Source organism: Ranitomeya variabilis, chromosome 1 (assembly GCF_051348905.1).
Source record: "Ranitomeya variabilis isolate aRanVar5 chromosome 1, aRanVar5.hap1, whole genome shotgun sequence".
Classification (NCBI taxonomy): Eukaryota; Metazoa; Chordata; class Amphibia; order Anura; family Dendrobatidae; genus Ranitomeya; species Ranitomeya variabilis.
In genome coordinates this window covers 775,395,914-775,410,813 of record NC_135232.1, presented here as the reverse complement: position 1 = coordinate 775,410,813, position 14,900 = coordinate 775,395,914, and the positions used below count along the sequence as shown (strand labels likewise).

General features: G+C 43.8%; 1 protein-coding gene across 1 annotated transcript in view; it reads left to right on the top strand.

Annotated features, from left to right (window-relative positions):
- The window catches only part of LOC143784099 (disintegrin and metalloproteinase domain-containing protein 10-like), a 276,865-nt gene that overhangs the window by 149,555 nt on the left and 112,410 nt on the right, over positions 1 to 14,900 (top strand). Inside the window, exon 9 of the mRNA XM_077271955.1 lies at positions 12,986 to 13,155. Within this exon, the coding sequence (XP_077128070.1) occupies positions 12,986 to 13,155 (170 nt within the window). The remainder of the gene's footprint in view (positions 1 to 12,985; positions 13,156 to 14,900) is intronic.

Here is a 14,900-nt window from a genome sequence, read left to right as displayed (position 1 = left end):
GTTGATCACATTATTAAGAATATTCTAAAGCATTTTGGTTAACCCCTTTACCCCCAAGGGTGGTTTGCACGTTAATGACCGGGCCAATTTTTACAATTCTGACCACTGTCCCTTTATGAGGTTATAACTCTGGAACGCTTCAATGGATCCCAGTGATTCTGACATTGTTTTCTCTTGACATATTGTACTTCATGTTAGTGGTAAAAATTTTTTGATATTACCTGCGTTTAATTGTGAAAAAAACGGAAATTTGGCGAAAATTTTGAAAATTTCACAATTTTCCAACTTTGAATATTTATGCAATTAAATCACAGAGATATGTCACACAAAATACTTAATAAGTAACATTTTCCACATGTCAACTTTACATCAGCACAATTTTGGAACCAAAATTTTTTTTTGTTAGGAAGTTATAAGGGTTAAAAGTTGACCAGCAATTTCTCATTTTTACAACACCATTTTTTTTTAGGGACCACGTCTCATTTGAAGTCATTTGTAGGGGTCTATATGATAGAAAACAACCAAGTATGACACCATTCTAAAAACTGCACCCCTCAAGGTTCTCAAAACCACATTCAAGAAGTTTATTAACCCTTCAAGTTTTTCACAGGAATTTTTGGAATGTTTAAATAAAAATGAACATTTAACTTTTTTTTACAAAAAAATTTACTTCAGCTCCAATTTGTTTTATTTTACCAAGGGTAACAGGAGAAAATGGACCCCAAAAGTTGTTGTACAATTTGTCCTGAGCACGCTGATACCCCATATGTGGGGGTAAATCACTGTTTGGGCGCATGGCAGAGCTCGGAAGTGAAGGAGCGCCATTTGACTTTTCAATGCAAAATTGACTGGAATTGAGATGGGACGCCTTGTTGCATTTGGAGAGCCCCTGATGTGCTTAAACATTGAAACCCCCCACAAGTAACACCATTTTGGAAAGTAGACCCCCTAAGGAACTTATCTAGATGTGTGATGAGCACTTTGACCCATTAAGTGATTCACAGAAGTTTATAATGCAGAGCCGTTAAAATAAAAACATTATATTTTTTTCACAAAAATTATTTTTCGCCCCCAATTTTTTATTTTCCCAAGGGTAAGAGAAGAAATTGGACCCCAAAAGTTGTTGCAAAATTTGTCCTGAGTACGATGATACCCCATATGTGGGGGTAAACCACTGTTTGGGCGCAAGGGAGAGCTCGGAAGGGAAGGTGCGCCGTTTGACTTTTCAATGCAAAATTGACAAGAATTGAGATGGGACGCCATGTTGCGTTTGGAGAGCCACTGATGTGCCTAAACATTGAACCCCCCCAGAAGTGACACCATTTTGGAAAGTAGACCCCCTAAGGAACTTATCTAGATGTGTGGTGAGCACTTTGACCCACCAAGTGCTTCACAGAAGTTTATAATGTAGAGCCCTAAAAATAGAAAAAAAAAATTTTCCCACAAAAATTATTCTTTAGCCCACAATTTTGTATTTTTCCAAAAGTAACAGTTGAAATTGAACCCCAAAAGTTGTTGTCCAATTTGTCCTGAGTACGCTGATACCCAATATCTGGGGGGAACCACCGTTTGGGTGCATGGCAGAGCTCGGAAGGGAAGGAGCGCCATTTGGAATGCAGACTTAGATGGATTGGTCTGCAGGCGTCACGTAGCATTTGCAGAGCCCCTGATGTAACTAAACAGTAGAAACCCCCCACAAATGACCCCATAATGGAAACTAGACCCCCCATGGAACTTATCTAGATGTGTTGTGAGAACTTTGAACCAAGTGTTTCACTACAGTTTATAACGCAGAGCAGTGAAAATAAAAAATCGTTTTTTTCCATAAAACTTATTTTTTAGCCCCCAGTTTTGTATTTTCCCAAGGGTAACAGAAGAAATTGTACCCCAAAAGTTGTTGTCCAATGTGTTCTGAGTACGCTGATACCCCATATGTTGGGGTAAACCCCTGTTTGGGCACACGGGAGAGCTCGGAAGAGAAGGAGCACTGTTTTAATTTTTCAACGCAGAATTGGCTGGAATTGAGATCGGACGCTGTTGTGAACTCCGTTTTCAGGCTCCCTCTTGTGGTCACAGATGGTATTGTGTGACTTTGGTTTTTTGGCTCCCCCTGGTGGTTTGGTTTATTATCCTGTGGGTCTGCTGGATCAGCTGCCTCGTTATTCACCAGGGAGGCTCCTATTTAGCTCTGCTTAAACTTCCACTTGTTGCCGGCTGTCAATGTATTCAGTGCTATTCTGAATACTCCTGATTATCTCGTTTTCTGCCTCTTCAGGATAAGCTAAGTTCTGTTTGAATATTTTTTGCTCAGCTGCCTGCAATAATATTTCTGTGTATGATGAGTCTAGTCCAGCTTGCTAACATGTGATTTCTTTTGCTGGTAAGCTCTGGGGTACGGAGTTGCTTCCCCCGCACCGTTAGTTGGTGCGGGGGCTCGAGCAATCTCTGCGTGGATATTTTGAATAGGGTTTTTTATTGACCGCACAGTTTCTTTCCTATTTTCTGCTATCTAGTATTAGCGGGCCTCATTTGCTAAATCTGATTTCATCTCTGCGTTTGTGCTTTCCCCTTAACTCACCGTTAATATTTGTGGGGGGCTATTCTATATCTTTGGGGTCTTCCACTGAGGCAAGTGAGGACTTACTTTCCTTCCAGGAATAGTCAGTTTCTCAGGCCGTGACGAGTCGTCTAGGATTTTTAGGGAACGTTCCACGGCTGCCTATAGTTGTTTGCGGATAGGTTCAGGTTGCGGTCAATCTAGTTACCACTTCCCCAGAGCTAGTAGTCTGTGCAGTTACTTAGCTAGTCCGACCTGCGATCCTTGCCACTAGGATCATAACTGTACAGCCGGCCTATAAAGTGTTAATTGCATGGCAGAAGCAGGAGAAAAGAAGCTTGGAGATATTTTTTTTTTTTTTTTTTGCTGCCGTGTGTCTAGCTGCTGTGTGTCTGGCTTCTCTCCTCCTCTTAATCTTGGTGTGGCTCTGAGTTCAGCTGCTGATATGGATATCCAGAGTTTAGCCTCCAGTGTAGATCATCTTGCTGCAAGGGTGCAAAGTATTCAGGATTTTGTTGTGCACAGTCCTATGTCAGAGCCTAGAATACCTATTCCGGAGTTGTTTTCTGGAGATAGATCTAGGTTCCTGAATTTTAAGAACAATTGCAAGTTGTTTCTTTCTTTGAAACCTCGTTCCTCTGGGGATTCTGTTCAGCAAGTTAAGATTATTATTTCTTTCTTGCGTGGCGATCCTCAAGATTGGGCTTTCGCATTGGCTCCAGGGGATCCTGCATTGCTCAGTGTGGATGCGTTTTTTCTGGCCCTTGGATTGCTCTATGAGGAACCTAATCTTGAGAATCAGGCTGAAAAGGCGTTGTTGGCTGTCATGATTCCCCAATGGCATGGGAACATCAGAAACACAAAAATAACAGACTAGCTCTCGGGTGATGGAAACTCAAGCTGACCGTGACCTAAATCTACCACACAACTAACAGTAGCCAGGAAGCATTCCTACGGCTGCCTAGATGCCATGCGCCAGCCGGAGAACTAACTACACCTGGAAGAGGAAGGAACAGACCTGGCTTACCTCTAGAGAAATTCCCCAAAGATGATAGTAGCCCCCACGTATATTGACGGTGAGTTCAGAGGAAAAGACATACACAGTATGAAGGTAGATTTAGCAAAGCGAGGTCCACTTACTAGATAGAGGAAGGATACAAAAGAGGACTTCACGGTCAGCTGAAAAACCCTTTCAAAAACCCATCCTGAAATTACTTTAAGACTCCTGTGTCAACTCATGACACAGGAGTGGCAATTTCAGTCCACAAGAGCTTCCAGTAACAGGAAATGACAAAACTGTAAACTGGACAAGAAAAACAAAACAATAAGGACAAGAGTCCACTTAGCTGATCAGCAGACTAGTAGCAGGAACATGCAACTGAAAGACTCAGGTTACAATGATGACCGGCAAGGAAGTGACTGGAGAGCAAGGCTAAATAGGGAACTCCCAAAACTGATGGAAGCAGGTGAGCTGAGGCAGAAAAGCACACACAAGTCTCCAGTACCACCAGCCACCACCAGGGGAGCCAAAAAGCGGATCACAACAGTTGGCCCTCTCTCAGGGGCAAGATGATGCAGAGGTGTACTGCCAGAAATTTTGGAAATGGTCGGTGCTTACTCAATGGAATGAGTGTGCCCTGGCTGCAAATTTCAGAAAAGGTCTTTCTGAAGCCATTAAGAATGTCATGGTGGGGTTCCCTACGCCTGCAGGTCTGAATGAGTCAATGACTCTGGCCATTCAGATTGATCGGCGTTTGCGGGAGCGCAAACCTGCGCACCATTTGGCGGTGTCTTCTGAACAGACACCTGAGTCTATGCAATGTGATAGAATTCTGACCAGAAGTGAACGGCAAAATTATAGACGGCAAAATGGGTTTTGCTTTTACTGTGGTGATTCAGCTCATGTTATCTCAGCATGCTCTAAGCGCACAAAAAAGATTGATAAATCTGTCACCATCGGTACTTTACAGCCTAAGTTTATTTTGTCTATTACCCTGATTTGTTCCCTGTCATCTTACCCGGTTATGGCTTTTGTGGATTCAGGTGCTGCCCTGAGTCTGATGGATTTGTCATTTGCCAGGCGCTGTGGTTTGGTTTTGGAGCCTTTAAAATTCCCTATTCCACTAAGGGGAATTGATGCTACACCATTGGCTACGAATAAACCTCAGTACTGGACACAAGTGACCATGTGCCTGACTCCTGTTCATCAGGAGGTGATTCGCTTTCTTGTATTGCATAATTTGCATGATGTTGTCGTGTTGGGCCTGCCATGGTTGCAGACTCATAATCCAGTCCTGGATTGGAAAGCAATGTCTGTGTCAAGTTGGGGTTGTCAGGGAATTCATGGCGACGCTCCTGTGGTGTCAATTGCTTCATCCACTCCTTCTGAGGTCCCTGCGTTTTTGTCAGATTACCAGGATGTATTTGATGAGCCCAAACTCAGTTCTCTACATCCTCATAGGGATTGTGATTGTGCTATAAATTTGATTCCTGGTAGTAAGTTTCCTAAGGGACGACTTTTCAATTTGTCAGTGCCGGAGCATGCTGCTATGCGGAGTTATATAAAGGAGTCTTTGGAGAAAGGACTTATTCGCCCCTTCTCCTCCCCTCTTGGTGCAGCGTTCTTTTTTGTGGCTAAGAAGGATGGTTCCTTGAGACCTTGTATTGATTATCGCCTTCTAAACAAAATCACGGTCAAATTTCAGTATCCTTTGCCATTGTTATCTGATCTGTTTGCTCGCATTAGGGGGTCTAGTTGGTTCACCAAGATAGATCTTCGTGGTGCGTATAAACTTGTGCGTATTAAGCAGGGTGATGAATGGAAAACTGCATTTAATATGCCCGAAGGCCATTTTGAGTACTTGGTGATGCCTTTTGGACTTTCTAACGCTCCTTCTGTCTTTCAGTCCTTTATGCACGACATCTTCCGCGAATATCTGGATAAATTTATGATTGTGTATCTGGATGATATTCTGGTTTTTTCGGATGATTGGGAGTCCCATGTTAAGCAGGTCAGGATGGTGTTTCAGGTCCTGCGTGCCAATGCTTTATTTGTGAAGGGCTCAAAATGTCTTTTTGGAGTCCAGAAGGTCTCTTTTTTGGGTTTCATTTTTTCTCCTTCTGCTATTGAGATGGACCCAGTCAAGGTTCAGGCTATTCATGACTGGACTCAGCCTACATCTGTTAAGAGTCTTCAGAAGTTCTTGGGTTTTGCTAATTTTTACCGTCGCTTCATCGCTAATTTTTCTGGTGTTGTTAAGCCATTGACGGATTTGACCAAGAAGGGTTCTGATGTTACTAATTGGTCTCCTGCGGCTGTGGAGGCCTTTCGGGAGCTGAAGCGCCGGTTTTCTTCGGCTCCGGTCTTATGTCAGCCAGAGGTCTCCCTTCCTTTCCAGGTCGAGGTTGATGCTTCTGAGATTGGAGCGGGGGCTGTTTTGTCGCAGAGAAGCTCTGATGGCTTTGTGATGAAGCCATGTGCTTTCTTTTCAAGAAAGTTTTCGCCTGCCGAGCGGAATTATGATGTTGGTAATCGGGAGTTGTTGGCTATGAAGTGGGCATTTGAGGAGTGGCGACATTGGCTCGAGGGAGCTAAGCATCGTGTGGTGGTCTTGACTGATCACAAGAATTTGATTTATCTCGAGTCGGCCAGGCGGCTGAATCCTAGACAGGCTCGTTGGTCGTTATTTTTCTCTCGTTTTGATTTCGTGGTCTCATACCTGCCTGGTTCGAAGAATGTGAAGGCTGATGCTCTTTCTAGGAGTTTTGTGCCTGACTCTCCTGGTGATTCAGAGCCAGCTGGTATCCTCAGAGAAGGGGTGATTTTGTCTGCCATCACCCCAGATTTGTGACGAGTGCTGCAGGAGTTTCAGGCGGATAGACCTGACCGTTGTCCACCGGAGAGACTGTTTGTCCCGGATAGATGGACCAGCAGAGTTATTTCCGAGGTTCATTCTTCGGTGTTGGCAGGCCATCCTGGGATTTTTGGTACCAGAGATTTGGTGGCTAGGTCCTTCTGGTGGCCTTCCTTGTCGCGGGATGTGCGTTCCTTTGTGCAGTCTTGTGGAATTTGTGCTCGGGCTAAGCCTTGCTGTTCTCGTGCCAGTGGCTTGTTGTTGCCTTTGCCTGTCCCGAAGAGGCCTTGGACGCACATTTCCATGGATTTTATTTCAGATCTCCCTGTCTCTCAGAGAATGTCGGTCATTTGGGTGGTGTGTGATCGTTTTTCTAAAATGGTCCATTTGGTGCCCTTGCCCAAGTTGCCTTCCTCCTCCGAGTTGGTTCCTCTGTTTTTTCAAAATGTGGTTCGTTTGCACGGGATCCCTGAAAATATTGTTTCCGATAGAGGATCCCAGTTTGTGTCTAGATTTTGGCAGACCTTTTGTGCAAAGATGGGCATTAATTTGTCTTTTTCGTCGGCCTTCCATCCTCAGACAAATGGCCAAACCGAGCGCACTAATCAGACTTTGGAAACCTATTTAAGATGTTTTGTTTCTGCTGATCAGGACGACTGGGTGACTTTTTTGCCATTGGCCGAGTTTGCCCTTAATAATCGGGCTAGTTCTGCTACTTTGGTTTCGCCTTTTTTTTGTAATTCAGGGTTTCATCCTCGTTTTTCCTCGGGTCAGGTGGAGTCTTCTGACTGTCCTGGAGTGGATGTTGTGGTGGATAAGTTGCATCAGATTTGGAATCATGTGGTGGACAATTTGAAGCTGTCACAAGAGAAGGCTCAGCGCTTTGCCAACCGCCGTCGCTGTGTGGGTCCCCGACTTCGCGTTGGGGATTTGGTGTGGTTGTCTTCTCGCTTTGTTCCTATGAAGGTCTCCTCTCCTAAGTTTAAGCCTCGGTTTATCGGTCCTTATAAGATTTTGGAAGTCCTTAACCCTGTGTCATTTCGTTTGGACCTCCCGGCATCGTTTGCTATTCATAATGTGTTCCATCGGTCGTTGTTGCGGAGGTATGTGGTGCCTGTGGTTCCTTCGGTTGAGCCTCCTGCCCCTGTGCTGGTTGAGGGCGAATTGGAATACGTGGTGGAGAAGATCTTGGATTCTCGTATTTCTAGACGGAGGCTTCAGTATTTGGTTAAGTGGAAAGGCTATGGTCAGGAGGATAATTCCTGGGTTGTCGCCTCTGATGTTCATGCGGCCGATTTGGTTCGTGCCTTCCATGTGGCTCACCCTGGTCGCCCTGGGGTTTTTGATGAGGGTTCGGTGACCCCTCCTCAAGGGGGAGGGTACTGTTGTGAACTCCGTTTTCAGGCTCCCTCTTGTGGTCACAGATGGTATTGTGTGACTTTGGTTTTTTGGCTCCCCCTGGTGGTTTGGTTTATTATCCTGCGGGTCTGCTGGATCAGCTGCCTCGTTATTCACCAGGGAGGCTCCTATTTAGCTCTGCTTAAACTTCCACTTGTTGCCGGCTGTCAATGTATTCAGTGCTATTCTGATTACTCCTGATTATCTCGTTTTCTGCCTCTTCAGGATAAGCTAAGTTCTGTTTGAATATTTTTTGCTCAGCTGCCTGCAATATGATTTCTGTGTATGATGAGTCTAGTCCAGCTTGCTAACATGTGATTTCTTTTGCTGGTAAGCTCTGGGGTACGGAGTTGCTTCCCCCGCACAGTTAGTTGGTGCGGGGGCTCGAGCAATCTCTGCGTGGATATTTTGAATAGGGTTTTTTATTGACCGCACAGTTTCTTTCCTATTTTCTGCTATCTAGTATTAGCGGGCCTCATTTGCTAAATCTGATTTCATCTCTGCGTTTGTGCTTTCCCCTTAACTCACCGTTAATATTTGTGGGGGGCTATTCTATATCTTTGGGGTCTTCCACTGAGGCAAGTGAGGACTTACTTTCCTTCCAGGAATAGTCAGTTTCTCAGGCCGTGACGAGACATCTAGGATTTTTAGGGAACGTTCCACGGCTGCCTATAGTTGTTTGCGGATAGGTTCAGGTTGCGGTCAATCTAGTTACCACTTCCCCAGAGCTAGTAGTCTGTTCAGTTACTTAGCTAATCCGACCTGCGATCCTTGCCACTAGGATCATAACAGGACGCCATGTCGCGTTTGGAGAGCCCCTGATGTGCCTAAACAGTGGAAGCCCCCCAATTATAACTGAAACCCTAATCCAAACATACCCCTAACCTTAATCTCAACAGTAACCCTAACCACACCCCTAACCCTGACACACCCTTAACCCTAATCCCAACCCTATTCCCAACCGTAAATGTAATCCAAACCCTAACTTTAGCCCCATCCCTAACCCTAACTTTAGCCCCAACCCTAACTGTAGCCCTAACCCTAGCCCCAACCCCAACCCTAACCCTAGCCCTAGCCCTAACCCTAGCCCTAACCCTAGCCCTAACCCTAGCCCTAATCCTAACCCTAGCCCTAACCCTAATGTGTAAAATGGAAATAAATACATTTTTTTAATTTTTCCCTAGCTAAGGGGGTGATGAAGGGGGGTTTCATTTACTTTTATAGCGGGTTTTTTTGCGGATTTTTATGATTGGCAGCCGTCACACACTAAAAGACGCTTTTTATTGCAAAAAATTTTTTTTGCGTTACCACATTTTGAGAGCTATAATTTTTCCATATTTTAGTCCACAGAGTCATGTGAGGACTTGTTTTTTGCGGGACAAGTTGACATTTTTATTGGTAACATTTTCGGGCACGTGACATTTTTTGATCGCTTTTTATTCTGATTTTTGTGAGGCAGAATGACCAAAAACCAGCTATTCATGAATTTCTTTTGGGGGGGGCTTTTATACCGTTCCGCGCTTGGTAAAATGGATAAAGCAGTTTTATTCTTTGGGTCAGTACGATTACAGAGATATCTCATTTATATCTTTTTTTATGTTTTGGCACTTTTATACGATATAAACTATTTTATTGAAAAAATAATTATTTTTGCATCGCTTTATTCTGAGGACTATAACTTTTTAATTTTTTTGCTGATGATGCTGTATGGCAGCTCGTTTTTTGTGGGACAAGATGATGTTTTCAGTGGTACCATGGTTATTTATATCTGTCTTTTTGATCGCGTGTTAATCCACTTTTTGTTCGGCGGTATGATAATAAAGCGTTGTTTTTTGCCTTGTTTTTTTTTTTTTTTTTAACGGTGTTCACTAAACGGGTTAACTAGTGGGACAGTTTTATAGGTCAGGTCGTTTTCGGATGTGGCAATACTAAATATGTGTACTTTTATTGTTTTTTTATTATTTAGATAAAGGAATATATTTATTGGAACAATATTTTTTTTTAAATTATTTATTTAAGAATTTATTTTTTCTTTTTCACACATGTAATTTTTTTTTTTTTTTACTTTGCCCCAGGTGGGGACATCACAGTAAAGTGAAAGATCACTGATCTGACACTTTGCTGTGCACTGTGTCAGATCAGCGATCTGACATGCACAGGAGGGAGGCTTCCCGGCGCCTGCTCTGAGCAGGCGCTGTGAAGCCACCTCCTTGCAGGACCCGGATTCAGCCCCGCGGCCATTTTGGATCCGGGCCTGCAGGGAGGAGGAGGTAAGAGACCTTCGCAGCAACGCGATCACATCGCGTTGCTCCGAGGGTCTCAGGGAAGCATGCATGGAGCCCCCTCCCTGCGCAATGCTTCAATACCGCCGGAACACTGCGATCATGTTTGATCGCAGTGTGCCAGGGGTTAATGTTCCGGGGGCGGTCCGTGACCGCTCCTGGCACATAGTGCCGGATGTCAGCTGCGATAGTCAGCTGACACCCGGCCGCGATCGGCTGCGCTCCCCCCGTGATTAATCAGGAGAAAAAAAGGAGCGTTCAAAATACAATATTAAAAAGATAAATTTTACTAAGACACCGAAAATACACATACAAACACGTACTTAAAACTAAGGACACTAAGACCCATCCCTTTGACCCGGATAGTGTTACAAAAAAGTCACATAGTGATAAAGAGGTTGTGTCATGTCCGGAAACAGCCTATAGACCTATACATATACAAAATCATACATCTATGATCCAATATATGGACCTATTTTACAGCTTGTAGGTATTACTGATGTATTTGAGATCCAGGCTCCGGAACAAACTACAAAGGACCCCCCATACTGCTAATACCATAAATGCAAATAGCGTAAGAGATGCGGTAATGGTGGTCACCTAAAATTCCTCTTACCCAGGTGCAGGAGATAGGTCAAGTTGGGCGACACCCCCGACGCACGTTTCGCTCCAGCGTTCTGTTAGCTTTCTCAAGCGTTCTGTGAGTGCGGCTGATCGCTCTGGACGCACTATTCCGTCCTTGGGAAGTAGGGCCCACCCCACATGGACGGAATAGTACGTCTAATGGCAGAAAGGGGTTAAGATTAAGGTCTTGCATGATGACAACTTCATGCAGTTTCTTTTTATCACCAGGAAAATGGCATCACAACAACCAGACAGAAGTAATCACACTTAAAAAAGTGCTAAACTTTTGGTCGCCACTGTATATCTTCACATAACTACTAGACCCAAGGAAAACAAAAATATTGGTGATCCAAATGTTAGTGAATATTTACATCATGAGGTCTGTCATGAGAGAGAATGCTAGATCAAGGATTCCAGAGGCAGAAGTGAATTTTTGCAGAAGTGGCTTTGAAGGTGGGTGACACAGAAAATTACTATCTCAATATCTATTCTGAACCTTTTTTCTGTGGTTTTGCACTTTCCTAGTGCCCGTGTCACTATTGGTAGCATGACGTGGTACCTGCAGCCCATTCAGTTACAGGTAGTCCAGCTCATTTAGGATTGCATGTCCAAACCTGACAATGCAAGGTGGGCATTGAGCACAACTACCTATACATAATTGACAATGCTACCCTCACTGCTGTTAGTTCCCCAGGTTAAATCTACAGAGTCACTGTCAAAACTTGTGTTCGTGCAGTAGACTCTGTGCTTCTCCTGCTTCAAGACAATACCTGGCCTCATGTGGTCACGGTGTGTAGGCAGTTCCTTGATGAGGAAGGTATTTATGTCACTACCCCACAATTTAATTGAGAACAATATATATATATATATATATATATATATATATATATATATATATATATATATATATGTGTGTGTGTGTGCATCTGACAGTGCCAAGCAGTGCCACAGATTGTCACTGATGCCCTTGAAAGGTCTGGGAGGGGATCCTCCCATACACCATTTCCTGCCTTGTCATCAAGAATAAAACAAGATATTGGTAGGAGTGGATACAGACACATGGGGGCCATACACACTCCTGCGTCTCATCACTGTAAGAAATTCATGATAGTTAGATCTGCTTATAATTTCAGTTTCTTACTTTGATTTTCAGGGGTGACTTAAAATCCAGCCCTCAATTAGTTGTTGATTTTGGTTTCTATTAGCCATTAAAATATCCCTGTTTTCAACAAATTAACAATATTCAGTAAATATTCAGTAAATATTTTCAATCTTTCATTCATTGAGATCCAATGTGTCATTTAAAGTGAAACCTGTCACCAGGTTTGGCCCATATAAGATACGGCCACCACCTTTCAGGGCTTATCTACAGCATTCTATAATGCTGTAAATAAGGCCCCTGTACAACCTGAAAGATAATTAAAATAAGTTTTATTATACTCACCTGCAGGCGGTCCGGTCCAATAGGCGTCGCAGGTCCAGGTCCGGCACCTCTCATCTTCTTGCGATGCTGCCCTCCTGTTGCTTCATCGCTCCCTGACATTGCGCTCCAGCGCAGGTGTACTTGTCTGCCCTGTTGAGGGCAAATTCCTGCAGTGCACAGGCGCTAGGCCTCTCTGATCTTTCCCGTCACCTGCACACTGCAGTACTTTGGTCTACCCTCAACGGGACAGATAAGTACGCCTGCGCAGGAGTGCAATGCCGGGGAGCGATGAAGCAACAGGAGGGCGGCGATCATAAGAAGATGGTAGACGCCGAACCTGGACCTGCGGCACCCATCGGACTGGACCGCCCCCGGGTGAGTATAATAAAACTTATTTTTCTTATCTTTCAGGTCAGATCGGGGGCTTATTTACAGCATTATAGAATGCTGTAGATAAGCCCTGAAAGGCGGTGGTCTTATATCAGCCAAACCTGGTGACAGGTTCACTTTAAGTGTTCCCTTATTAATTCATTTGAGCCACAGAATAGTTAACACTTTATTTGTGAATGAGAAAAATGAAAACGTAAATAAAATGACAGAAATGTTGTTTTGCTCATCCTACAAAAATCAATTCTCATATGGCTATATCCATAAAAAATATAACTATTGCTCCTTTGAAACAAAATTGATAGTTTGGTAATTAGGGCCAAAATAGGCCACATCCTCAAGTGGTTAAATATTTTACTTCTTAGGAAACACAGAAGAACAATATACAAGATATTTTGACACATTCTTATTTTTGATTAGTCTTGTCTGAAACACTGTATGTGTATTATGTTTTACACAGGGAATACTGGAGGAATATGTTCTAAGTTTTCCAAATTTAAAGATGCACCTAACACAGAGGCCTGCCGAAACACTGGAATAGTAACTATACAAAAGTATGGACAATATTTGCCTCCAAGACTTATTCATATTACCCTGGCACATGAATTTGCACACAGCTTGGGCTCTCCTGTAAGTATGAATATTTTTTCTGGTAGCAGGTTTTTTAAAAAAAAAATAGTAATATGTTGAGGAATATTTGTTCATGATGAATGCCATGATTAACTATAGATCCAATTCTGAGGGGTTCCCTACCACGTTCAGGGGACGGTGTAATGCTCCATGAATTCACAGAGGTCTAATTGTGCCCAAAATGGTTGTTTACTTTAGCCAGTCCAACATTGCTGCTTTGTATCTCTAAACCATATTCAAATGACATTTTTCTCAGATTTTCCTAAATGGTCGGTGCAAATGACAGTCAGTCTAATAAAAGTCATCACCCGTTAGATTATACATCGAATTTTATTGAAGAAACCTCCCAATGATAACAGTATAATCTCCAAAATGAATAAAAACTCAAAATGCACTGTTCCAAATTATTAGGCACAGTAGAATTTCTAAACACTTGATATGTTTTAAAGAACTGAAAATGCTCATTTGTGGAATTTGCAGCATTAAGAGGTCACATTCACTGAACAAAAAAGCTATTTAAAGGAAACCTGTCACCCCCAAAATCGAAGATGAGCTAAGCCCACCAGCATCAGGGGCTTATCTACAGCATTCTGGAATGCTGTAGATAAGCCCACGATGTATCCTAAAAGATAATAAAAAGAGGTTAGATCATACTCACCCAGGGGCGGTCCCGGTCTGGTTTTGGTCCGATGGGTGCCGCGGTCCGGGGCCTCCCAGCTTCTGACGATGACGTCCTCTTCTTGTCTTCATCCTGCGGCTCCGGCGCAGGCGTACTTTGTCTGCCCTGTTGAGGGCAGAGCAAAGTACTGCAGTGCACAGGCGCCGGGCCTCTCTGACCTTTCCTGTTGCCTGCAGTACTTTGCTCTGCCCTCAACAGGGCAGACAAAGTACACCTGCACCGGAGCCGCAGTGTGAAGACCAGAAGAGGACATCATCCTATGAAGATGGGAGGCCCCGGACCGGACCGCAACGCCCACCGGATCGGACCGCCCGCCCAGGTGAGTATAATATAACCTCTTTTTCTCATCTTTTAGGATACATCGGAGGCTTATCTACAGCATTCCAAAATGCTGTAGATAAGCCCCTGATGCAGGTGGGCTTAGCTCACCCTCGATTTTGGGGGTGTCAGGTTCCCTTTAACTCCAAAACATCCTAACAGTCCAAGTTACATGTTAACATTGGAACCCTCCTTTGATATCACCTTCACAACTCTTGTATCCATTGAACTTGTGAGTTTTTGGAGAGTTTCTGCTTGTATTTCTTTGCATGGAGTCAGAATAGCCTCCCAGAGCTGCTGTTTTGATGTGAACTGCCTCCCACCCTCATAGATCTTTTGCTTGATGATACTCCAAAAGTTCTCTATAGGGTTGAGGTCAGGGGAAGATGGTGGCCACACCATGAGTTTATCTCCTTTTATGCCCATAGCAGCCAATGACTCAGAAGTATTCTTTGCAGCATGAGATGGTGCATTGTCATGCATGTAGATGATTTTGCTCCTGAAGGCATGTTTCTGCTTTTTAGACCATGGAAGAAAGTTGTCAGTCAGAAACTCTATATACTTTGCGGAGGTCATTTTCACACCTTCAGGAACCTTAAAGAGCCCTACCAGCTATTTCCCCATTATTCCAGCCCAAAACATGACTCCTCCACCTCCTTGCTGATGTCGCAAACTTGTTGGGACATGGTGGCCATCAACCATCCACTACTCCATCCATCTGGACCATCCAGGGTTGCTCGACACTCAT